This window comes from Pseudorasbora parva, chromosome 22 (genome assembly GCF_024679245.1).
Source record: "Pseudorasbora parva isolate DD20220531a chromosome 22, ASM2467924v1, whole genome shotgun sequence".
Taxonomy (NCBI): domain Eukaryota; kingdom Metazoa; phylum Chordata; class Actinopteri; order Cypriniformes; family Gobionidae; genus Pseudorasbora; species Pseudorasbora parva.
The window spans coordinates 32,184,793-32,211,703 of record NC_090193.1 but is presented as its reverse complement, the minus strand read 5'-3'; the positions used below and the strand labels follow the sequence as shown (position 1 = coordinate 32,211,703).

Here is a 26,911-nt window from a genome sequence, read left to right as displayed (position 1 = left end):
CGTGACATTTGCATGGTGCACAGTCGCGCAAGCCAATCAGCTTAATGACAGGTTATCAAACTGGGCACCTGTCATCTTCAAGTAGCGCTGGAAGCGGCTGTCATCTAGAGGCAGTTCCTGGAGAAGACTTCTCCTGGAGTTGGAGTTGTGTGTGCCCCTCTGGGCGGTGCTGTGAACCCAGGCATGTCGGCATTTGGCTTTCCAGCGTATTTAGAGCTTCACAACAGGTACAGAGCAGCAGTAGTAGGCCTAGTTACCTCCAACATGGTTGATGACAGAAAAAAATGGCAGAAAGAAATGTTTATGTTGATATGTGTGAAGACACTCCTCATCGTGTTATGTTTTATTCGCTCGAGTGATGCAAAAAAGTAGCCTAATCCAACGAGTAATCTAGCGTGAGTAACCTGATGCAAATATTCCCTTCGCATTTGGTGTGCGCACACCATAAGATCCCACCCTCCCTTCACAGCATCTCCAAAGCCACGCAGCCAGAGCAAACAAGCGCCACGAGGGACGCCATCTCATGTCTCAAAGCACTTCAATAATAATGAACATAAATAACTTAAAGGTGCACCATGCAACTTTTCCGTCAGCTAGAGGGCGCCTATTCAAAACAAAGGCGTAGTTTGATGACGCTGAAAGTTTGAGAAAGTTGCAGAATCTTGGGACATGTAAATAATGTTGATAGATGCGGCTATTAACGTTACTATAGTATGAAGCAGAGCAAGACCGAGTGTTATGGAGCTGAGCAAGGCTGCTGAAGCGAATTTTTTTTTTTTTATGAGATGAACACAACACACGTCTTACGAGCAGTGGGACTTTTATTATGATGGCACACAGTCGACGGGCGCCGGCAGTATTTCCGCTTTTCCGGTCATGGAGGTAACGTTAGCCTAGAAATCTAGACGCCCTAGCGGCAGAAATCTAATCTGCCCGCGAGTGTCGTCTAGCAACTCTCAATACACTTCTGAGCTGTAAACGCCAAACTCTGGTCGGGCCAATCACATCGTGTATAGAGTCGGTGGGCGGGGCTTAACATAATGATGGCAGAGTTGCGCTTGTGTGCTTCTAGTAAACTCAGATACTGGTGATCAGTGGTCTTTCGAATCAGCTTTGACCGCGACTCTGGAAGACTTGGAGTTAAGCTTTTCTCTGAGAAAAGAACAAAGAACGGCACTGAAGTCATTCTTAAGAAGGGAAGATGTGCTCGGAGTTTTGCCGACCGGATGCGGCGAAAGTTTAATCTATCATCTAGCTCTGCTTCACCTTCGTTGCTCTGGTTGGTTGTAGCGCTGTCAAATTGCGTGCACGCCGTGCAGAGAGAGTTTGAAAGACAACTGTTTATCCAGCCCCTCGGATTGAGCTCTGTCTGGCTTGTCAGGCTAAGGTAACGTAGCTCTGTTTATCATATTAGATACATTTAAGTGTTTTTAAAATGATGTTATGACATTACTCTGGCAGCTTCTGGGACACTTGTTGCACACTGCTAAGAGTAAAGCGTTTCTGCCAAATAAAAACCGAGGATAACGCAGATATGACGCAATTGGCAGGCGACTCCCTCAGATGTCCTGGCTCCTTGGTTAAAATAGCAATTTTCTCACATTTTACAAATAGTTGGAAACATTTGGGATACTCTAAGTACTCAACTGAGCAAAATATATAACAATGGCCTGGTGGTTTTTGGATATTTTACTGCAAAAATACGACATAGTGCCCCTTTAAAGAGCACTGATCTGTATCACCTGACTTCTGCAGATTAATTTCATTGATAGTGTTGCCATTGAAACGCATACATTCGAGTCACGATGTGCTCCAAGTAGAACTTCACGGTTTACATATTTTCCAAATTACAGTAGTTATGGTGTGAATGCAGCATAAGCTTGTTGTTTTAGTTCAGGACTGTAAAGGTGGCTGCTGTTTCAGTTTTGGTGCTCAGTGTCTGATGTCTGTCTAGCATGAAATGGAGCCATGTGCGCAATGATATGGAAATACACACGTTGACAGGCAGGTGAGTACATTGTATCATTGCATTCACACCAAATTAAATGACTGGATGAACATTTTATGGTCCTAGAAACCTTCCACAGACCTTCCAATACATTTAGACCACTTAACTTAGTTATTGCTATCCGGATATGAAGTGACTTTCGACCAGCAACACAAAACAATCAAATCAGCTACCGTGCCTATAAAAATGCCTACTTGTACACTGGAAATAATTGGTATTTGGACTTAAAAAAAAAAAAAAAAAATTGCGAATGCAGACATAATATTTCCAATTGTAAAATGAATAATAATGTATTTAAATGTGTGTGTGTGTGTGTGTGTGTGTGTGTGTGTGTGTGTGTGTGTGTGTGTGTGCAATGATAACGTATATTTAAAGTCCCTATTTATTACATCTGGCAGTGTTTTGCCCATGCATTCTCTAGAAAACTGCAAGAACTCAAAAAGATATAACGCCTGTTTTCTTTGAAAATTAATGGTCATTCCGCCGACAGATGCTGCCACATGCGTTTCATGCACTTCCATAGAAGAAATGCCATATGAGAGTTCGTTCCTAAGATTAATACAATAAATACGGACCTACTTTTTAACAAAAAAAAACGTAAAATAACCCAATAAGATGTCCTCACGCCGGTCTTTGTGAACATGTGTGGATGATTCACAACCCCCCTTATTTTATCACCAGCTATCCATCAAAAATCGTGAGGAGTGGGAGTATAGTCCATTAGTGTGGATGCACAGCGCCGCCATGCGGACAGAATGGACCATGCACGGCTGCTCGGTCCTCTAGCGCGGATGAAAGGAGGGACCATACTTCTGTTCAAGCTGGGAGAAGCGCAGAGGAAACTTCTCCTGCAGCTTGGCTTCTCACTCACTCCCTTATTTTGGACTTTATTCTGAATTCTGCTTTGTACCTAGTTCGGAATGTATGCTTGATAACCCTAAACATAAATCAGCATTCGAAAAGTTCTTCAGATTTTCGGATCTTTGGTGGGTAAGTGAAGACTCATTTTTATGAAACTTTGGCATTGCGTTTCTGTCTCTGATGAGTGGAAGTGTGGAAATGCTTAGACACTTAATGCTATCACTTTTTCTCACATTGTACAGTTTATTCAGTCAGCAGTAAATTCGTACTTGTTTCTTATATTTGCTGAAAAACAATTTAGTGAAATAATCGATGGGTTTGCATTCCATAGGCTAACTGTGCTTTGCATGCACTTATACATGTTATTTAATGTCGTAGATCGTTGCTGTTCTGTTTGATTTATTTTCAAACGTATTTTATATGATTAAAAGACGCATGATATTATGACTGCCTCATATAGGCTAGCCTATTTCACATATATTTCATATTGTCGAATGGGCCTGAAATACCTGACGTTATGGTGTAATCAGTTTGACTAACGAACAGACCTCGAAAACCAAATGTAAATGTAATGCATATAATATTTGCATAGGCCTAGATGCATCATAAATATTTACAATACTTGATTCATCATGTCATTGGATCCCCTGTGCTACTAGATGCAAGCACGAATAACATTGTGGCCATAGGTCATATTTCTGTTTTGTTGCCTTTTTTTAAAGTCATTTGAATAAACGTGAAGGCCAAGATGAGATAATGGTTTGAAATAAAACTTTACTAATTGTGTTATACTTCAACTGAAACGTCAGTTTGAATCTGTTGTTTTAATGGAAGATGCTTTTTTAAGAATTGGCATCTGACAAATGCGGTCTAGAGAGAATATTGCCTTTTAAATTAGTTGCCCTTTAGTTTTTAATATTATCTTTTCAAAACACTAGCAAATAGTTTAATCTGAGAGAATAATTGTCGTACTTCTTGGGGGCTCAGAAACTGTCATTTTGTCTTATTTGAGACCTCTGATACTGTAGATATTGTACAGTTGCTTGAATGGATAAATTCTGGTAATTGATATCTGACTTGTAGATGAAAAATCCAACCCAGAAATCTATATAAAATATATATTTTTTAATTGAATCTATATACAGCAATTGTGATTGGTCCATTTTGACCCCCAGAGAAAAGTACCAGGCCGTTTGTTTGGCCCTTCAGCAGTATCCTGGACAATAATTTATACATGAATAATGACACTGAGAATAATATGGAGAAAATTAAAAACAACTTCCGGCCAAAGCCACGCCCCTATTTAAAGCTAATAGATTGCAACAGTGCCCGCCCACTTTTTCAGCTGGTCCTGGAAATATTTTTCCCATGGGGATTTTATTTTTAAGATTTATTTGTGTATTTTTACAAGACATCGTTTTCAGCTAATACTGATTTTATGCGTTTTGGCCGTTCGTTTACACGACAGCTGCGTTTTGGGGCCAGAAAATGCGAACTTAAAAACGAGATTCAAAGTGCAAGTTTTTGAGAACTATACCGTTATCGTGTGCATGAGTATTGTGTTCAGTCTATAGGTGCGTAGAGTTTATTTACGAAGTGACATCGCCAACCACTGGCCTGGCAGCAGCATGCAGCATTTTTGTTTTGTGTGAACGCGGATCGTTTTGACAGTATTGCTACATGTCCATGAAAAACGGCAAATTGTATCGTTGTTGTGTAAAGATGCCCTGACATAGGATAGAAGTGAACTGACAAGAAGCAAAGTGGGAGAGAGAGAGGGGGCGGGACTGGGAAAGAGCCCCCCGAGCCGGGACTCAAAATTGGGTTTTCGGGACATGAACTTGGGTTGCAAGCGTTCAACTTGTCGGAGCACTGCCCACAAGTCTATTGAGTCCAACTTCGGTAGGGATAAAAAAAAAAAAAAAAACAGGTATTTGTTGAAGAGGTATAACTCATGAACCAAACCAACCAGATACTAGTTTAATCACTAATAAAAAATGTATATATAAAAAATGGGACAAAAATACAATAGGTACGAAAACACAGCTTTAATTAGAGAGCTACCATCCCTTGAAGCATTGCTAATGACATAGTTGAATTAAAAACAATGCAGGAATATAGAGCTATTAATTTAAATATGTTGATTTTATTTATATTTATATATTTATACACACACACACACACACACACACACACACACACACACACATATATAATATGCATATTTTATGCATTTATACAGTATATTTAAAAAAATATTTAAAAAAACTACTGAATACATTATCATTTTTTGTTTTACATCATAAATTACACACTGTAGAAAAACGAAATTTCTCCAATTGAAAATTTTTTAGTGACTGATCACATCTAAATTTTTCAGTTTGCCGAATTGAAATTCTGTGAATTGATGCAATTTAATTCACAGAAATTCACTTGGGCCAAATGAAACTAAAATTTTAAATTGGAGACCTGCATTTTTTTTTTTTTTTTACAGTGCACAGTCAAATGTGAATTTTTAAACTTTTAAAATTAAGTTGTTTTATTGGTGGTTGTAGTCATTATTTAGCATCTTGTTAGCAACTTCCATTTTAAAAACTCGAGCTTGAGGTGGACATTGTGTTTTAGAACAAAACATGAATGTCTCTTCTGGTAATGTTAACCACAACCCTTATTTTACTCATTTACTCAACTTAAAAATCCATTGGAAAAAAATCATGATTCAAAATGCTAAGTTCTCTTCTGGGTTTTAGGACTACAAAATTAACAGCTCTACTGCCATTTGACAATATGTATACATCAAACATAGACTGAATAAACCCAGCCTGATATGCCGGCGATTTGATTTCACCCAGCAATTCAGTCTGGAAACCTGTACATTCATCTGCTTCTGTTACACTTTTGCAGGAGCCAATCACAGACTGGGTTATCCACCTGGCGCGCTATTGGTAGGTTTATGGATAGAGAAATGATGGGTCTTTGCCCGCTGATCACGCCTCTTGTAGTCTGATTGGTTGAAAGACTATCCATTTGCATACAGAGTCATTTGAATAATGCTCGTTTATCACACCTCTTGTGCAGTAGACATAGACTGTAAAAAAATATGGAAGTAGTGACGTAAAATATGGACCCATAGGATTCCGATAAGCCGTTCTGAAGCTTAAAGTACGGGCGAGCTGGGCGTTGCCATCTTGTGAGCGAGTCATCGCGTGTCACTCCCGGATAACAGAAAATGGGCAAAAGGCTGGATGTGCGCGGAGCTGAGGAGACGCTATGACTATAGGCGGCAGATAAATGGCTATCCACCTGTAACCACGCCCTTAATTATGCAGAACTTTAATGCTTTATATAACGTTAACGAATGAGTTATAAAAAAATTCACCCCTCTCACAGTTGTCATGAAGGTCAAAATTAGCCTTATAGGCCAAAACCACAATTTGTACCAGGGTGTAAACATGTTTTTTTCTGCTGTAAAGTTGAGAAATTTAACATGGGGCTCAATGAGATTCTGCTCCCTTCTGGAGATTGTCCCTAGTGGCCTGTCAAGGAATTACAGTTTACATTACTTCCGTATTGGCTTCAAGAGAGATCGCGGGAGGTTGCCGCTTGGCAGTAGAAAATACAGAGCAGACTCATCAGACCGATGTTTAAATTGAGCTTGGACTGGTGATAGACCAGGCAACAAACATGTACTGACATTGTAAGTAAATAAATTGACTTGTACCTCAAAAAGGATGATAGCTAATTTCCAAATGGTATTTTCCAAATTGAATCAAACAGGAACTAGAACTAAAACGTAAATTAAATTATTAATGATAATAATAATATTACATTCGTAAATTATCAATACATGTCATTTTTAACAAGAAAATGTTTAAGTTTGTCAAATCAGACTTTGAATGTTGTGGAAGAACACTTTATTTCCCAGAATGTCATTGCCTGGCCCTGTCCCAAATGGCACACTTTATATGCACTTTCAGTCTGGTGGACGTGCAATGGCTACCGTTTAAAGGGTTAGTTAACCCAAAAACGAAATTGATGTCATTAATGACTTACACTAATGTCGTTCCACACCCGTAAGACCTCCGTTATTCTTTAGAACACTGTTTAAGATATTTTATATTTAGTCCAAGAGCGTATCTAAGTGTATGCACACTATACTGTCCATGTCCAGAAAGGTAATAAAAACATCATCAAAGAAGTCCATCTGTGACATCAGTGGGTTAATTAGAATCTTTTGAAGCATCGAAAATACATTTTGGTAAAATAAAGATTCAAACGGTCATGTATCAGTGTATTGATTAATGATTCGTAACGCGTGTCAAACTGCTGAAATCATGTTACATTGGCGATCCGAATCATGAATCAATACGCTGATTCATGTCCGTTTGAATCTTTATTTCACCAAAATGTATTTTCGATGCTTCAAGAGATTCTAATTAACTAACTGATGTCACATATGGACTACTTTAATGATGTTTTTATTCCAGAAAGGGAATAAAACATCATCAAAAGTAGCCCATATGTGACATCAGTTGCCCATATGTGACATCAGTGGACAGTATAGTGTGCATACACTTGCATACACTCTCGGACTAAATATAAAATATCTTAAACTGTGTTCTGAAGATAAACGGAGGTCTTACGGGTGTGGAACGTCATTTATGACATAAATTCCATTTTTGGGTGAACTAACCCTTTAATGTCCGTTAAGTCCATGCAGTTGATATGCCCTTGATGCACACTTCTGTCGATCACACACTAAATTGAGCTCCACAGCAAACTTCTTCCCGACAGTCAAAGCGGCTTTGCGTCACAAAAGTGCAGACTCGTAGGAAGATCCTGAGTGTTTAGGGTGGGATTTGGGACAGGGCCCATCTTGAATTTCTTTCGGTTTTCAATTCACATCTATGGGTGTGACCAAACAGCCTTTCCATTTGTCAGAACTTTCAAGGACATTTCTATAACATATTTGACAAAAATCCAATTATACTTTTTTAGAATACATTTCTTAATAAATTATATATTGATTGTTTGATGTACCAGTTTATCTGTTTGTATGTGTCTCTATTAGAAGTACTGGTGGATAATGCAACTGGACTGATGCAAAAGATACACTATATGAAACTGAATTTATTTAGTTTATATTATATTTATTGGGTGAATTTGTTATATTTATCAATTTATTATAACTATTGTTAGTTTATAATTTAATGAATGTGCATCAGAGTACTTTAATTTAAAGTGGCAAAACAGTCACATTCCCCAATTTTTGGCATTGCAGAGACATATTTTACCCTCTTGTATAAGTGGTCAACTAGTCAAACATCCTGTTTGCTTGTCTATTTAGGAAGGAGAATGGGGATGATGAGACTATCAATCCTCCTCCTCTTGTTTGTGGTGGTTCACACTGAGGGCCAGACTTCTTGCTCAAGTAAGTAAATACTTGCTTTAGTAACCGATTAATCTGCTTTATTATAATATGAATGCATTGTGTCTTTGCTCATTACACATATGTTGTATTTAACAATATGGATGGACATATTAAATTGATCAAAAGTGGCATTTATAATAGTGTTTGTTGGATATGTAATCATTTCTATATTAAATAAATGCTGTTCTTTTTAACTTTCTTTAGAGAATCCTGGAAAAAAACGTATCACAGGTTCCACAGTATTAATATTAGCTTTGCCATCACAGGAATAATTTACGTTGTAAAATATATATTCAAATAGAAAAGAGTTATTTTGAATTGTAATAATATTTCTCAATTTTACAGTTTTTGCTATATTTGTGATCAAACATATGCAGCTTTGGTTAGAGTATTCTTTCAAAAACATAACAAAAATTGTACCTCATATGTCTTTATGCATATTTATGCATAAATGCATCATTGCTGAATAAATGTATACATTTTCTTCAATAAAATCTTTTTTTAGGATTCTTTGGTGAATAAAAAGTTTTAAAGGGGTGATGAATTGAGAAATCATCTTTCCCTTGAGCTTTTGATATTATAGGTCATGGTAATATAAGAATATCCTGTAAGTTTCAGAGCTGAAAACTTCCTTGTTAGTCAAAGAAAAGCTTTTATAGACAGCTGGCTCAGCAAACGGTCCTGTGCTTCATTCTTACATCACTGCGCGATGAAACACCGCCTCTACAGCACGTCTAATCCAGTAGCCTCGCCCACTGACCTCATGGAGGTGATCAACTTGTGCTAGCTAGCCAACGACAATAAACATGCAGAAGAAGATAGCAAGATATTGCGTTATTCCTGATTGTGGAAGAACACAGTCGTCTTCCTTCGGATACTAATATTAGGAATGGGTTGTTGAACTTTACTTTTAATGAAGTTTCAGCTCACGTGGGGAAGACATGTTCACTTAATTTCAGTACGGGATCGTTTGTAAACAAATCTCTGGTCGATCTGTCAGGAATGGTGCAACACACTTATGTGAGTAAAACGTGTTTTTATATGTAATAATAGTATTGCATTGTTATAGACTGTTTTGCTTTTGTGTACGTGTCTAACAGAACATACCTTTAGCACGCTGGACTCATTGAAGTATGGGCCAGGGCTCACAAAGCCCGGCAGGCCGATGAAACTCATTTTATTCCGTTCTTGATCTGTGCTGTTGTCTCTCTCGACTTGACATTTGAAGGGCCGCGCGCACGCACGTTCGCTTATATCGACCGATCGTGCGGGCTGTGTGTATTATAAAAATAATAGTCCAATCAGTCGTGGGTGGATGAGAAATAAATCATTGTGTTTGTTTGATAAAGACGTTTACGAGCCCTGTGATCGAGAAAATCATTCTGGTTGCCACTTTTCCCTCAATCTCTCCTCTCCCTGGTGTGAACTGACAGGGGAGCTTAAGCTAATTTAATATACAGATCTTCTTCAATCCTAGCTGTGGGCGTTCACTTCAGAGTGCGGATCGGGCCGCATTTTTCTGTCCGAGCCCGGCCCGCGTCCGACAGAGCAGTAACCGAACCCGACCCGAGCCCGACAGGCATTAAAATATTTATATCCGAGCCTGACAGTTCAAATCTATTTTTTCCCACACACATAACATATACCATAGATACGTTGTGTTTATTAGCTTCTTATTTCAAATGTAAAAATGTTTCTTCAGTTCGTTCTTCACTGAGAATTGGATGAGGAAGTAGCTTCATGCAGAAGGGCTGGAGTTATGGTTATGAAAGATGATTGACAGCTGTAGAGATTGAATGAGCGAGTCATGTCTGACACGAACTAGGAAGAAGAGGCCGAGCTCACTGTGAACACTCTTTCAGCTCAATTCAGTGGGAAGTGAATACAAATGGTATTCTGCATGACAAAATATTTTGCAAACATGTGATAATAAATCAGCATTTCTCCAAATATGCGCATTTTTTAACTAAGAGCCCTAATGAACGCCGTTCAATGCAGCTGTGTAGACACAAATAAACCTCAGCACACGAGGGGGAATTCATATGACTGTGGTATTCTATTCAAAATTTCTTACATTACAGATTATTTTGCACTCCTGACATAAATTAAGAAATGAATGTCCCTGCAACCCATTTTTATCATAAACAGTGGTCGAATATCGAAGCTGGAGTCTTAAATCTTTCTAATGATACTCAGTTTGTCTAGATTAAGTAAGAGTGTGATGTTTTAACATGCTTTGAATGTTGTTAAAGGTCCCGTTCTTCGCGATTCCATCTTTCAAACTTTAGTTAGTGTGTAATGTTGCTGTTAGAGCATAAATAATACCTGTAAAATTATAAAGCTCAAATTTCAATGCCAAGCGAGATATTTTATTTAACAGAAGTTCCCTTTCAAAGCCTACAGCGAACGGCCGGTTTGGACTACACCCCTGCACTTCCTGCAGGAATGACGTCACTAGAAGCGTTTGTTGACTAACCCTCTGCCCACAAGAACACGCAAAATAGGGGGCGTGGTCTTGTTGCTCTCCCACGTGGAGAAGAGCACGCATTCAGCGCTTGCATCTCCCCGTTATGGTAAGAGGCGGGACCTTTCCGGGGAAAGTACCTAAGCTGCTGTCCAATCACAACACGGGAAGCGCTGGCCCAATCAACTCGTGAATTATTTCTGAAGGAGGGACTTCATAGAACAAGAAAATCATCAGGCCGTTTTTAGGACAGAGGAAACAGCGGTGTACAGATAAGTAAATTGTGTGAAAAATACTGTGTTTTTTTGAACCCATGTTATATTGCACACTGTAAACATAATCAAAGCTTCGAAAACACGAGAAGAACGGGACCTTTAAACATTTTTAAACAGGCTGCCGCAATAAACAATTTGTCAGAACCACTAGTAAAGTAACTACTTATTTAAAGGTGTCATGAACTGTTTTTAAAAAAAAATTATACTGTTGTCTGAGGTCAACTAATGACATGCGTGTGGTTTTTACGTTCAAAAACATCATAACTAATAAGTAATAGGCTATTTTCTACACTGGTTTTGAGGCTGTCTTCTGAACGTTGTGTTTTGGTGGGTGTGACGCACTAGAGATTTGGAAGTAAACACCCACGGCTAGGATTGGATATGATTTGCATATTTAATGAGCTTCAGCTCCCCTGTCAGCTCAGTTCACATGAGGGAGGGATTGTTTTGAAAGCGGCAATGATTCTGTCGATCACAGGGCTCGTAAACGTCAAAGACAAAACAAAGACAATTATTTATTTCTCATCCACCCGCGATTGATTAGAATATTATTTTTGTATTACATGGCCCGCCCGATCGGTGGATATAAGCGCGAACCGTGCACACACACACATACGTGAGCACGCGCCCTTCAAATGTCAAGTCAAGAGAGATTGAACAGCGCAGATCAAGAAAGGAATATTCTTTCAACTATTTGAGAATCAACGGCCTGCCGACGGGCTTACGTTTTGGTAGCCCGTCTGGAAAACACATGGCCTGGGACGTTGGGTTTTGCGAGCCCTGGCCCCTACATGTCCGAGTTAGCCTGGATGCCAGCCGAACTTAGCCCCGCCCACAAAATGTTTAGGTTGGGTGGTTCAGTCTGGACCTGATCCATAGAGGAGTAATTATCTCTGAACAGAAACTGTTTGGACCAGTGAAATCATCAGGGCGGGCTTTAGACGATGACGGACAGATGATAAACAGAAACGTAATCATGCGCGTCATCATCAAAGGGGCTTGGATAATATTAGTTTGAATCCTAAACGGAGAGCTTGTTTGTGTATGCATTCACCTTCACAATTTCTCTCAAAAATGATGATCATGTTGGGTAAGTACTCTGTGTATCATTAAATTTTTTTTTTTTTTTTTACAACACCGGCTAAGATCGTTTATTCCAGCGCACGTGCAGAAAGGGTTGCCAAGTTTTTGCAAAAATATCCGCCAACTACTAGCCCTAAACAATAGCTTCTCGGGGGGGTTCTCCGAGAAAAAAAAAAACGTGTTTGGGGGGTAAAATGTGTTATTTTGGCAGGGTTGCCTGCTAAAATTCGCAATCATGGGTCTATATATCACATAATAGGCGCTTCAACCCACGGCTACTGAATTAGACGTGCTCATTATTCTCTATACTCATTATTCTCTATACTCATGTAGAGGCAGTGTTTCACGACATGATGACGTCTAGATGTGCGTGCCATCATTTTCTGGGCCTGGTGTATAAAAGCTTTTCTTTGACTAACAAGGGGGTTTTCAGCTCTGAAACTTACAGGCTATATTTATATTACCATGACCTTTTATATATCAAAAGCTCTAGGAAAAAGTTGATTTCTCAGTTCATCACCCCTTTAAATTAACTTTAAACATGTTATTTTGTTAACAGTGTCTGTAATGACTGTGTTGCTGTGTGTGTTCTGTCCCTCCAGAACCACCTGAATGCCCAATCGACTTATACTTTGTCATCGACACATCTGAGACCATAGCTCTGCAGGAGAACCCACCTGGCAGCTTGGTAGAGAGCATCAAAGAGTTTACCGCCGCCTTTGCTAGGAAACTGGAAGATGTTAATTACAGAGGTTCAGTTCAGATCAGCTGGTCTGTCGGAGGTCTTCACTTCTCCCAGCGCCAGGAAATCATCAGCAAGGTCACCAATAAGAATGAATTCATCCGGTTGCTCCAACCAATCAAATACCTGGGCAAGGGCACTTATATTGACTGTGCCATCACCAACATGACCAAACAACTTGTCGATTTTCCATCCAAACCCAATGCCAAGCGCTTTGCGGTGGTCATCACCGATGGTCACGTGACAGGAAACCCATGTGGTGGGATCAAAGTGGCGGCGGAACGAGCACGTGACGAGTTCATTAGGATCTTCGCTGTCGCATCGTCCAGGAACCTGGAGGAGACGGGACTCAGGGAGATCGCAAACTCACCCGCTGGAGTTTATCGTGATAAATACATGGCGGTTGATCTCACAGGAGTGCGACCTCTCTTAGTGACATCAACAATCGACCGCATTTATGACACAATGGTAATGCAATGCCTTTTATATTTTTCTTTTGGGTATTCAGTGGCAGAATAGTCTGATATGATGGTGCTTGATCATTTTCAATCACATTTAAGGATAAAATCAGAAGTATTAGAGATTATTTAGAATTTTAATAATCTTCCTTTGCTCTCGTTCTCTTTTACAGCTTCATCTGGCTTATCAAGAGGTGAGATACATATCAATGTACAGACATCTATTGTTTTCAATTTGGTTTTCATTGGGTGTCAACATTATTATCCATAGAACTGTCACTACATTCTTAAAAATAAAGGTTATAATAAGGTTTTTTTTCAGCAGTCCCATAGAACAACCATTTTTGGGTTCCCCAAAAAACCTTTCAGTAAACACTTCTTCAAAAAAACATATTTTTTCAAACATTTTAATGATCCAAATAATTTTTTTCCACTATATAGAACCTTTTGTGCAATGGAAATATTCCATGAATGTTAAATTATTTTTTGAGTGTCATTTTTTTAAAGCTTCTGGACTTTATTGTCATCCTTATGGCTTCATCATATAAGTGACAAAACGTCTTTTAAAAAAAAAGGAAAATTTGGATTGCATCATGATTTCTAACTCAATTTCATACTAATTTTCCAGTGCTACTCTGCGAAATGTTTGGAGACTCCAGGACCCCCAGGTCCAGCAGGACACAGGGGACAGAAAGTGAGTATCTAAAAAAACCTAAAGTAAAAAAGACTGAAATAGCCAGTTATTATACTTTGAAATGTGCGTTCTTGGTTAAAATGCCTGTTTTTGTTTTGGTCTGTGTGATCCCATCCAATGCCAGTTTACCCATGGCAGAAATCGCAGCGTATTGCAGCAGCCATGGAAGCCAGCAATTGAGCTGGGTCAGAGATCAAAATTTTACCCAATTTAAAAACTTCAGCATCCATCAAAAAATCTCCATGAACTGGGGTATTAAAACGCAGATAAATTAACTCATTAACTTGCAGCATGGAAGTCGCCTCGCCTTCCATTGTCAACTGCGCTCATTCTGTCCTCAATTTGGCGACCCGCATGAGCAGGTCTGAGTAGCAGAGGTGAAACATCCCCCTAGCCTGTCAAGCCAGACCCACATCAAGATGTTTGGTCTGGAAACTCACTATTGACAGGGCTCAATCCGAGGGGCGGGATAAAGGGTTGTCTTTCAAACCCCCTCTGCACGCGATAGGATAGCGCTACAACCAACCAGAGCAACGAAGGTGAAGCAGAGCTTGTTGATAGATTAAATATTCACCGTATCCGGTCGGCAAAACTCCGAACACATCTTCCCTTTTTAAGAATGACTTCAGTGCCCTTCTTTGTTCTTTTCTAAGAGAAAAGCTTAACTCCAAGTCTTCCAGAGTCGTGGTCAAAGCTGATTCGAAAGACTGCCGTTCGCCAGTTTCTGTGTTTACTAGAAGCACGCAAGCACAACTCTGCCGTCATTATGGCCCTGCCCACCGACTCTATACACAATGTGATTGGCCCGTCAAGAGCTTGGCGTTTACAGCTCAGATGGGTATTGAGAGTTCCTAGACGACACTCGCGGGCAGATTAGATTAGCTGTTGCTAGGGTGCGTCTAGATTTCTAGACGAACATCCCCTCCAATATTTTAAATTTGGACTGCAGTACCAATTTAATCCACTAGCTGTCAATATTACATACTGCACCCTTAAATAAACAAGTCATTTCACTACTGTTTAACACTTGATCTGGTGCCTTGATTATTACAGGGAGCTAAAGGAGATAACGGTGACCCTGGCCCTAAAGGTCAAAGAGGACGTCCTGTGAGTACAATCAAGTTCACATGAAAGCATTTGGTAAAATACTGCACTTCAACCAAAGACTATGCTAAACCTCATTTGTATTCAGTGAAGATCTTACACCAGTGCTACATGTGTTAACTCATGTCAAAACCTACAGGGAGATCCAGGTATTGAGGGACCCATTGGACATCCTGGACCCAAAGTGAGTTCTTCACATGTCTTGTCATAGACCAATATATATCAATCAGAGCAATGAATCTGCACATATTTGGCTATTCTGAAATGATTGCCATTAACTGATAACCATATATGGTTAGCTGATTACAAGAAAGGAAGGCTCAGACAGCCTTGACAATATATCATTTATGTTTAGGTGTTTTTAAGTAAATATTGTCAATTTAAATATTGTTCATTTCAAATGTAGTGTACATCTAATTAGCTGTCATTAAATGTCCAATTTACGAGTTCTAAGCACCCTACTGTTTCTTTTTCTCATTTAGGGAGAGACTGGTGTCAGAGGAGAAAAGGTACTTACAAAGTTGTTTGTTAGATCTGATAAATATGGTTGTCATATTGATAATGCACCAAAAACTTACTTTTGTTTATATGGAAATTATCTGTTTTAGGGAGAAATTGGAGCACAAGGGAAAAAGGTAAGTTCCTCATAACATTTACTTATCATGTTATACTTTCTCTGAATACGGAATCTTCCAAAATGTTGAAATATTTATAAAATACATTTATTTTCATAGGGTGTTGCTGGAATATCTGGCCGCAATGGAACGGATGGGCAGAAGGTTAGTTATGGTAAATGTGGGGTAGACTCAGTGGCGTAGCGGATGGGCACGCACCTGCGTGTTGTTAAAACCGCTGTCGAGGGGGACCGGGAACGTGATTTCTACCGGGACCTCAGAATGCAATTTCTACCGGGGGCGACCAACCACCAACCCCCCTCACCACACACCCTCCCCGGAACGTGATTACTACCGGGACCCTGGAATGAGATTTCTAACGAGGGGAGCCACAGACTTCACGTGGGGGCCCGTGGATTTGCGCTACGCCACTGGGTAGACTCAAAGTGAAGTTTGGATAACACATCATTAGACTGCCAAAATATACATCGAAATAATCAATATTGACATAAAATTTAAAAATCTGTCTTTTTAACAGGGTAAAATTGGCAGGATCGGCGCTCCTGGCTGCAAAGGTGACCCGGGTGACAAGGTATGTGACAAGTCTTTTCTTTGGAGTATCTGTTACTTGATTTTTACAAGTCATTTAATGTCAGCTAATGAATGTGCCTTTCACAGGGTCCTGATGGCTATTCTGGAGATGTTGGAGAATCTGGTCTTCCAGGGGCTCCGGGAGAAAAGGTACCTGATAAATTGCAGAGAAAAATAAAACGATAACAATAATTAGGCTTATGGAGTCATGGTTTCTCACTTTGTTCTCAGGGGGATCCAGGTCGTCCAGGAAGACCAGGTCCACTTGGCCTGGCTGGAGATCCTGGACCCAAAGTAAGATCTCATAACCACAGAGATTACATTAATATTGCCTATCAAACATTTTGTAATGTACTCTTTAACATCCCCTACAGGGAGAGAGAGGAAGCCCTGGATCGCCTGGAATTCCTGGCCTGAAAGGATCTCCTGTAAGGATTTGTTTTGATTAAGGTTATTTTCATTTTAACACTCTAAAGCAATTTTTATTTGATGTTATAGGAAACTTTTGCTTTGTTTTATAGGGGACGGCAGGAGGACTTGGACCTAAAGGCGACCCTGTGAGGAATAGTTTTAGACATGTAAAAATTGTTACAGTAGGTTGACCTGTGTCAGAACTGTAATATTTACCATTGCATTTTTAGGGAAGAAGAGGAGACTTTGGACCTAAAGGCAGCACTGGACCTAATGGGTCAAAAGGAGACAAGGTCAGTGTTTGGGTTCACTGAAAATGATAATTAACTCAAAATAAAGTAACTTTTTCTGTTGTAAACTCAGATTGCATGGGGGGGGGGGGGGGGGGGGGGGGTGTTAGTTTAATGATATAATAATTATTTTATCAATGTCCTAGATGATAAATTGAAATATGAATAACGTTTGACAGGGTGAACCAGGTCCTGAGGGTACCAGGGGTCTTCCAGGGGAAGTTGGCAGCAAAGGAACCAAGGTATTTTGGCTGCTTAAATACTGGACATTTTTTATTGGTTTTAAGGTAAACATGATTAAAAATTAAATCAAAATTTTTGGCTTTTGTTTTTAACTTCTAGGGTGATAATGGACTTCCAGGACCAAGAGGCCCACCAGGAGCTCCTGGAGAACCAGGCAGAAATGTAAAAAACCCTGAGAAATACATAATGTCCAGTCATATTTTCCAGCCGTCTCACAGTACACATTGGCTGAAAGTGTCCAAAACCAGTCTTGTTGCATCACTGCCCAGTGAGACAATGAACTTATTTAGAATTGGTAACAAACGTGTTATCTTTATTATAGGGTTCCCAAGGCGACCCAGGTGATGCTGGCCCTAGAGGTGATCCTGGCCCTCCAGGTCCAAAGGTACATCACACACACACACACACACACACACACACACACACACACACACACACACACACACACACACACACACACACACACACACACACACAAATCGAATGGTTTTAAAATAGTGATGTTACAATGCTTGCTTGTCTATTATTAAAACAAGGTTTTGTTTCTCTTGCCATAGGGTGATTCTGGCAGACCTGGGTTCAGCTATCCTGGACCAAGAGGACCTACGGTAATGTAATTAGTTAAATTTGTACTTGTATGGAAAAGTTATTACAGTTCAGAACTTTAGATCAAATTATAGTTTAAGATTTTGTATAATACAAACAGTTTTTCCAAGCCGTTTACAAAATATCAACATCATTTCTGCAAAGTATTTAAATATTATATAATATATATTTGTCCTACAGGGTGACAGGGGTGATAAAGGCTCTCCTGGACCCAGGGGAAGTAGAGGAGACTGCGGACCAAAGGGCGACCCAGGTCCAAAGGGAACTCCAGGAGAGGCAGTAAGTCAATTGACTCATTTTAGCTGCGCAATAGCTGTAAAATATAATAAAAAAATAAATAAAGTCAGCATGACATGGAAGTTGTGATAGTCATTTGTTCTCTATTGTGATGTATATCCAAGTTAAAGGGCTTCTTGAGCAAGAAAATGTAGTGTGGGACTTTATTTTGTCCATTGAGAATTGATTGGATTGTTGTGGTTTGCTATTGGTCGATTTCATGATTGACAGGTCACCCCACCCTCGTGCCGGTAAACACGTCATCAAAGAAGAGATACCGCTTCAAGAGGGACAAGATATTTTAATTAAAGATCACAAGGGCACATTCATATTTTAAATAATGTTGTGCACTGATAAATTATTTATTTTAAAAACTAAAAACAATATTCAATTAAAAAATAAAATTGTAAATTTTGATTTCGGGGTGACTTTAAAGTCAACATGAAATTCTTTTTGCAACTGATATAACTTCCATAATATATAATATTATTATTATTAATAATAATATTTCTTCATTGTGTTTCAGGGAGAGCCTGGACCCTCAGGAGAGCCTGGACAAAGGGGGCCTAGAGGAGATGGAGGAAGAGATGTAAGCTTATTTTTCAGTGCATATTAATATTTAAAGGATGTGAACTTTTATGTGTTACTATTTATGTGAACTTAATATTAAATGATTTTAAATTATGTACTTAACAGGGTGACCCTGGACCAGAGGGAGACCCTGGCCTTACTGTAAGTATTCAAATTCAGTTGTTGTGGTTAAATTGCACATAATTACATTAGGGATGAATGTTGAATACATTTCCTCAGGAATGCGATGTCATGAACTACATCAGAGAGACCTGTGGATGCTGTGGTAAGGTTCTTATAACTTTTCAATTGAAAAGAATGGATTGCTACAGTATATTTGCTTTTGCTACATAATTTTCTTCTTTGTTTCAGATTGTGAAAAGAGATGCGGTGCCCTGGATATTGTGTTTGTGATTGACAGCTCTGAAAGTGTAGGCTTGACCAACTTTACCCTGGAGAAGAACTTTGTGATCAATACAATCAACAGACTGGGCTCAATAGCAAAAGATCCCAGTTCTGATACAGGTAAAAACACGTCATTGTGTTTCTGTTTGCCCTGAATTTTAATAATCTTTTATGGCAAAATTGCAGTCTAGATTAGCTTTTAAAAGGTTAGTTCACCCAAAAATGAAAGGTATATCCAATATTTTACGCACCCTCAAGCCATCCTAATAAAACACAATCATAGCAATATTAAAAAATATCCTGGCTCATCCATTTATCATAAAGGTAATCCATTAGGATCTAGTAATGCCCCCCCCCCCACCCCCAACCTATAGTAATGGTCCTCTAAACATTCCCAGAACGTCGTGAAATTTCCCTGAAGGTTCGCCATATAACATCCTCAACCCTTAAAAGAACTCATGACACATCATGACATGTTGGAAACGTTCTGGGAACATTACTAGGTGGCGTCATCGACACCAGTGGGACATTCTGTGAATGTTCTGGAAACATAACATTTCCAAATAAAATATGGTCCTCTAAACATTACGATAACGTCCTGAATGTTCTGTGAAGGTCCGCCAAATAACGTGCCCCAACTCTTAAAAGAACTCCACATTATGATGTCCTGGAACGTTCTGGGAACGTTACTAGGTGACATCCTTGACACCAGTGGGGATGTTTTGCGAACATTCTGGGAAAGTAAAATTTCTATTGGGGTATAATCACTGGCTTCCATTAACAGTTGTGCACACGTCTAGTTCCAGCGGAAGAGTGACCTCTGACGTATTGTCGAACACTGAAGCGCAGAGGATAGCGCAAAACAAAACACTGTTACTCAGCCCTATTTGTTTGAACCACAAGAGGTGTCTACCTCTAAGTTTACGCTACTCCTACATCCTAAGTCATATGTCGGGTCAGAGGTCACTCGACTCATGTACGGATATTTTTCCTTAGTAGCAGAAGTGGTTTAATTTAATCTAACGAAATTTGTATTTACTAAATTTCCCAGGAACTCGAGTCGGCGTTGTCCAGTACAGTCACAACGGAACATTCCAAGCTATTCGTCTCAACGACTCCAAGATCGACTCTATGTCTGCCTTTAAAGAAGCTGTGAAAAAGCTTGAGTGGATCGCTGGAGGAACGTGGACGCCTTCCGCCCTGAAGTTTGCCTATGATAACCTGATTCGCGACAGCCGGCGTGCGAAGGCTAACGTCACAGTGGTTGTGATCACAGACGGCCGGTATGACCCCCGTGACGATGACAAACTGCTCAATTACCTCTGCACGGACACCAGCATTGACGTGAATGCCATCGGTATTGGTGACATGTTCGACCAGCCGGAAGAGAATGAAAGCCTGAAGTCCATCGCTTGCAGAAAAGATGGAAGGGTCATGGGCATGAGGCGTTTCGCCGATCTGGTTGCAGAAGATTTCATCGATAGGATTGAAACCGTCCTCTGCCCAGGTGAGTCTCGTGACCTGGCCTGACTTTGACATGTTGACATGTGATCTTGATATCCAAAATTATAAAAAAAAAGAGCTTTCTTTTGATTACTTTGATTTCTTTTTTTGTATTAGATCCAGTGATTGTTTGCCCAGATCTTCCATGTAAAAGTGGTAAGTGTTCTTTCCTAACTTGTCCATTCACAGAAGATGAAGGCTCCTAATTTTTCAAAAGACATTTTGAAGAATTGTTTTTGTCAATACCTACATTTTATATATATTTTTTTACCTTATTATTTTTTGATCGCCCTTTTCACAGGGTTTGAAGCAAAGTATTCTATACATACAATCAGTGTTGTTTTAGTATTATCATACTATTATAGTATTTATTAATATTTTTGAATTCTTTTTTATTTTTATATTTTCAGGTTTTTTTAATTTAAATCTTAGTTTTGGTAATCTTGTTGTGCTATTGTTTCTAATTAGCTTTTCATTTATTTTTATTTCAGTTTCAGATTTTTTTTTTTTTTTTTGTGTGGTAATTTTCAAGTTTTTCCATCTAATATTTATATTTTATTTTATTTAAATTGCCCAAAGACTATTTTTTAATGGTTTTAGTTAATAACAACAATGCATGCCATGAAATATATTATTATTGGCCAATTATTATCAGCCTTTATATTATACTAATATAATTAACCCCCTCGGGTTGTATTTGGCCTATTGAAGCCATATACATTTTTTTTCTGCAAAATAATAAAATGCACAGAATTGTCCAGATTTTCAGAGTAAATGATCAACATATTCATGAAGGTCACTTTTATGCATTAACGGTTCAGTGCACATAACAAATGTTATACATTTGTTAGGATATGCATCTCAAATGTATATGTAATGATTTGTTATGTGCAATAACCAGCCCAGTCTCACCAGGGAAATGTCACTGTGGCTCCGTTTGCATAAACTAAATGTTGCAGTGGAAACTTTTTTACCTTGTTTCGTTTCTATGAAGAAAGTACAAAGTTGCTGTTGTAAAAATGCTCAAAAAATTGGGGTTTTCTTTTTTTGAAAGAAAGAAAGAAAGAAAGAAAGAAAGAAAGAAAGAAAGAAAGAGTATCATAAGTATCATATCAAAAGTATCATTAAGAAATTATCATTAAGAAATTATTAGAAAATTATTAAATTGATCAAAAATGACAGTAAAGACATTTTATAATGTTACAAAAAAATGATATTTGAAATAAATGCTGTTCTTTTGAACTTTCTGTTAATCCTCCAAAATCAGAGTTTCCACAAACATTAAGCAGCACAACTGTTTACAACATTCAACATAATAATGAATGTTTTTTTAAGTGCCAAATCAGCATATTAAAATGATTTCTGAAGGATCATGTGACACAGAAGACTTATAATGCTGAAAATTCAGCTTTGATTTAAAATATATTAAAATAGAAAAAATGTGTAATAATATTACTGTTTGTACTGTATTTTTGATTAAATAAATGCAGTCCTGATGAGCATAAGAGTCTTCTTTCAAAAACAAGTACAAATGTGCAATACCTAGTGTTCATTTACTTTATATATAAGCAGTTTGACCAGTTAATTTGGCTTTTAAAAAAAATAGTTTTGTACTGTATGAATGACAAACACATTTGTACTTCTACTACCAGGCTAAAATTAAATCAATATTAAATGATCTTCTCATGGAAAACATCAACAAATCAGGTGAAAAGACATTAAAAGATGATGAATTCACCAACAAAAAGTTTTAGTCGTGTGTAAACAGTCATTGAGTGACATTTCCTTTTGAGGGTTTCAGATAAACGCACAATGATCAGCGCAAAAGTTAAAATATCAAAATAAAAACTCAAATCAATCAAACAGCATCTAGAGGGAGCCAGTTGCTAGGAGGCCCCTAAAACTATTGTTTCAACACTCACTTGCAGATGATGGCCTAGCTGAGGAGTGGAAGGACAGTCCCATCCCAACCACTGTACTAAACATCTCAGACTTAATGAACAATCTACAAGAGGCCAAACACCCTGATGCCTACACCAAGGCTGTAGCTACATTGGCTTACGCAGCCCAGATGGCTAAACAGACATCTGAACCCGACAAACAGAGATGGACCAATCTGTTCATTGAATCGTTTAGATTGATCTATTCTGAGATGGGAGACCCAAACAAAGCTCTTGGCTTGTGTTAGGAAGCATGGGATTGGGCATTTCCAAAAAAAATAAATAATAATAATTGGTAGCTTGACTAAAAGGATACAGTAGGAAGCCCTTGGCCTCGCTGAGAAATTGTGCTTAATAAGGAAAAGCTAGCTGGTCTATGCATGAATGTAGTTTTTGCGTTATCAGTAATCGAATGCAGTTGCTAATAACTCTCTTAAAGATGCAATTTGCAAGAAACTAGCATGTTAGCATTATGGCCAGTTAATAACTTCTAATTCTTTGCTAACCTCTGCTAAAAGCAATTCCCTGCTACAATAATGTGAAATGGCAACCTTTGCCTCTTGACATTGATGCCTGCTGCTCTGTTATCTTTTTTTTTTTTTTGCATTCGAATTTGCAAATGAAGAGAACAGATGAACAGATTTTTCAACACTGCTTGCATAGCATGCTATCATTAGCTTATCCTCATTTGCTCGAGTCCTCAGGGTTTCTAGGATTTGAAGGGAATTTTTTTTTTTTTATTAAAATGTTTGTGGCATAATTTACACAAACTCATGTTGTTTCAAACCTGTATGACTTTCTTTCTTCCATGGAACACAAAAGGATTCTTTTTTTTAAGTGAGCTTTGCAACAATGAAAACATATGGCTCCAGAGAGGAAAACAACAACTCCATGAAAGTGACTTAAAAGTAGTACATAGAAAGAAAGTCATACAGGTTTGAAATAATGATGACTGAATTTCCATTTTTCAATTTTCATTTTCATTTCATCTATTCCTTTAATGCATCTGTACATTAATGAACAATTCATTTTGATACTGTATTCATATCAGTTTTGCACTTTGCACATTAAGACTGAGTTCAGTAGCTTCTCATAGGTTGGTGAAATATCTATGAAGCTTCTTACTGCTGCTTTACCATTGTCAACCTTCAAATGGCCACTTTATTGTGCACAAATGATTTGTATGATGATCAACTGAGATTGTTTTTCTAAATTGCTTTACTATTGTTACAGCATTCGGGTCTATTATTAATTTTTTATATATATATATATATATATATATATATATATATATATATATATATATATATATATATATATATATATATATATATATAAATTTAATAAGTACATTTTCTAAATAATTGCCCCTAGGAGTTAAAGCTGCAGTAGGGAGTTTTTAAAAAAACGTTGACATAGCCTAAAAATTTGAACAAGCACAACTCACAGGTCACTCCCCCTTGCTCTCTGCTGCGCTACAGCCCCCCCTCCACAGCTCCTCCCCCATCACAACAGAGCCTGCCGTGAACACGCAGGCTAGTAAGCAAACAGTATAGCACATTCACTGGTTAGATGAAACATTTTTCCGTTTACCTGTCTTTATTTTATGAGCAGGTGCCACTCAAAGAATTGGCAGTTTGGATTGTTTGTCCACCATAAGCAAAGCTGAGGCACACCGGTAATCTTGAGTTTGAAAGCCTGTACGTGCTGTGCATGAGAGGGGGTTGTGATCAGCGCCACAAGCTTGATTGACACTGCTAAGACACTCCTCCTGGCTCTGATTGGTTGTTTCTTACCGGGAGCGGTGTATTTCTTCAAATGGCAATATGACAACTGGAAGCAAGAGGAGCTAGATTTTTTCATATATTATCTGTCTCATTTTCTACTGTCAGGACATAATGACCGGTTTAACAAATATGTAAAAAATACATTTTTACAAAAGTTACCTACTGCAGATTTAATCCGATTTTTAGGCAACAAAAAGCTTTAGGGAGTATATCATTATAAAAGCATGCATGTGCAAAGCCATTTCAGTCATACTTTTTGTAGCCTCCTTATATAAACGTAATGGCCATTTATGTGGCATATATTGCATGATTGATGTTATCTCAGTGATTCTTTTGGTGGTTATACATATGAATGTGAATTAGCCTTGTATATCTTGATCTTGACTATCTGTGAGTGGAAAAAGATGTCTGAGCTATATGGACTATGCACAAATCAGTGAGAATATTTTTTTTCAGTCTGCCATTATGGCAAATAAGATTTGAAATGAGAATGAAGCAATGAGATTTTTCTTGGTAATACAAAATTGTGTATATTTAGTACTAAGTATTATCTATATATATATATATGACGCTGTATATTAGAAATGTGCAATGAAAAAAATCGCAAGCTCTTGGACTGCAAGAAATGCAACTTGAATTATTTGTAACAAATAAATATCTTTAGCAATTAAAATATTTCAAGGTTTATTTACTTTTAAATGAACACAAAAAATTAAATTAACACACAAATCCAGCTTTATCTCAATTCTAACCAATTTATGCTGTACATTTTATTTAAATTGCATTCAAAATCTCATACTGATTGAGTAGGTACTACATTTGAATTGGAAATTATTTTGCGATTCTATATAGTATATCTGAATGTATACATCTGTCATGTTGTTACTGTCACATGACCCGTAGCCTCATAGTAAAGTGTCCATCGAATGCACACTTCAGAACCTCAACAGAAGTAGTAGGTCACCTGGGTATTTTTCACCTACTGTTTTTCGAAAACTATGTATTCGGACATAATGCTCTGTTGCCATACTGTTTTTCACATGCTATATAATAGCAAAGTATTTGATTCAATTCAGGATTTTTTTTATTGGTCTAATTCAAGCTTGAAGTACCACCTAAATCCAAAGCATGACAACCTAGAAAATCATTGCTGTTTTTGTATTTTATAGAGCCAGCCGTAGCCAACTGCATCCAGCGACCTGTTGATCTCGTCTTTATGCTGGATGGATCAGAGCGCATGGGTCAGGAGAATTTCCGCTATGCTCGCGAGTTCGTGGAGAATGTCGCCAACCGTCTGTCCCTAGCCCGTGGAGATGACGATGAACGTAACGCAAGGGTGGCTCTTCTACAGTTTGGCGATGAAAACCAACATGAACTGGTCTTCAAACTTACCAACAACTTCACAGTTATCTCTGACGGCCTGGCCACCATGAGGTACCTGGATTCTACTTCCAATGTGGGAAGTGGTATTATGTACGCCGTCAACAACATTATCACTAGCAGAGGCACCCGATTGGCTAGACGAAATGCCGAGCTGTCGTTCGTCTTCATCACCGACGGGGTCACCAGCAACAAGAACCTAGAGGAAGGCATTAGTGCGATGCGCAGGGCAGAGGGCGTTCCCACAGTGATTGCCATGGGCAGCGATGTCGACAAGGAAATCCTGGCGAAGCTTTCGCTAGGAGACCAGACGGCCATTTTCAGGGGGCAGGATTTTGCCCATTTGAACAAAGCCAGCTTTTTTGAGCGATTCGTTCGGTGGATCTGCTGAGGGGTAGGGTGGGTTTTTAGTGGGGGATTGGTGTGTCATAGGGTTCAGCACAATGGTTAGAGTAGAACGGAAGCATTTTATCCATACTAAATCTATGCGGTTTAAGCACTTCTATTCTGGCAAAAGAGATCATGGCTGAACTGACAACTTAGGAAGACCTTAGAAAGTAGACAACTCTGTCATTTGCCTAAACTCAATGATGCACCAGTGGAAATGGGTTTTGGGTACAAGAAGACACTGCAGTAAAACCAAGAGGTCAAGTTACTAGTAACACTCCAAAGAATATGTACTGAATGTGTATTTTGACAATTGCAATTGTAGTTTTTTATTTCTGTATTTTCATGCTGAAAAGCCTCTAGCTGAAGTTTTGTTTTATATATTCCTCTACACAAGGTGCTAAACCAGAGTAAGACTGGAGTTTTTCCTGTATATCATTATCAGATGCACATTGGTAGAAAAAAAGTGCACTAATTCAGGGGTAAAATAATTTGACACATACACTTGCCACATTCATTCTGTATCACCTTTATGTCTAAAAACATTGTTGACTTAATTGGCCATGGACTTGAAGGGTCTAAAGTAGCTCAGATAAATCTGTGCCACCTTCCACAGCACATGCACTCTTGATCCAACACATGCTTAGGAGTCCATTGTTTAAGATTAATATTTACTTATAGTGAAATATAGGTTTCTTCACCTACATAAGAATAATTATGAGCCTATTATTAGCACTGCAATCAATCATTTAATTCCAAGAACCAAAAATAAACATTTAAATATTTGA

At 38.4% G+C, this 26,911-nt stretch overlaps 1 protein-coding gene across 2 annotated transcripts; it reads left to right on the top strand.

Annotated features, from left to right (window-relative positions):
- Nucleotides 1–1,867: 1,867 nt before the first annotated feature.
- On the top strand, nt 1,868–26,911 carry col6a2 (collagen, type VI, alpha 2). 2 transcript variants are annotated; one of them, XM_067430982.1, is made up of 29 exons: nt 1,868–2,008; nt 2,690–2,994; nt 8,217–8,300; nt 12,725–13,332; nt 13,496–13,516; nt 13,951–14,016; nt 15,070–15,123; nt 15,260–15,304; nt 15,603–15,629; nt 15,729–15,755; nt 15,855–15,899; nt 16,273–16,326; nt 16,413–16,475; nt 16,557–16,619; nt 16,700–16,753; nt 16,847–16,882; nt 16,967–17,029; nt 17,206–17,268; nt 17,369–17,431; nt 17,592–17,654; nt 17,827–17,877; nt 18,056–18,154; nt 18,678–18,740; nt 18,848–18,883; nt 18,962–19,007; nt 19,094–19,246; nt 20,178–20,633; nt 20,747–20,785; nt 25,526–26,911. In XM_067430982.1, the coding sequence occupies exons 3-29, from the start codon at nt 8,225–8,227 to the stop codon at nt 26,125–26,127; spliced, it is 3,036 nt and encodes a 1,011-aa protein (XP_067287083.1). In that variant the 5' UTR covers nt 1,868–2,008; nt 2,690–2,994; nt 8,217–8,224; the 3' UTR covers nt 26,128–26,911. The 2 variants fall into 2 exon arrangements, with proteins under 2 accessions (XP_067287083.1, XP_067287082.1); XM_067430981.1 differs by having other exon boundaries at nt 2,690–2,998.

What these genes read in the sequence shown, in the direction of transcription:
- col6a2 (XM_067430982.1), top strand. Translation starts at nt 8,225, where the DNA reads ATGGGGATGATGAGACTATCAATCCTCCTCCTCTTGTTTGTGGTGGTT. An exon ending in TTGGACATCCTGGACCCAAA is followed by an intron (nt 15,305 to 15,602) that starts GTGAGTTCTTCA and finishes TTTCTCATTTAG; the next exon opens with GGAGAGACTGGTGTCAGAGG. An exon ending in CTGGACCAAGAGGACCTACG is followed by an intron (nt 17,878 to 18,055) that starts GTAATGTAATTA and finishes TTTGTCCTACAG; the next exon opens with GGTGACAGGGGTGATAAAGG.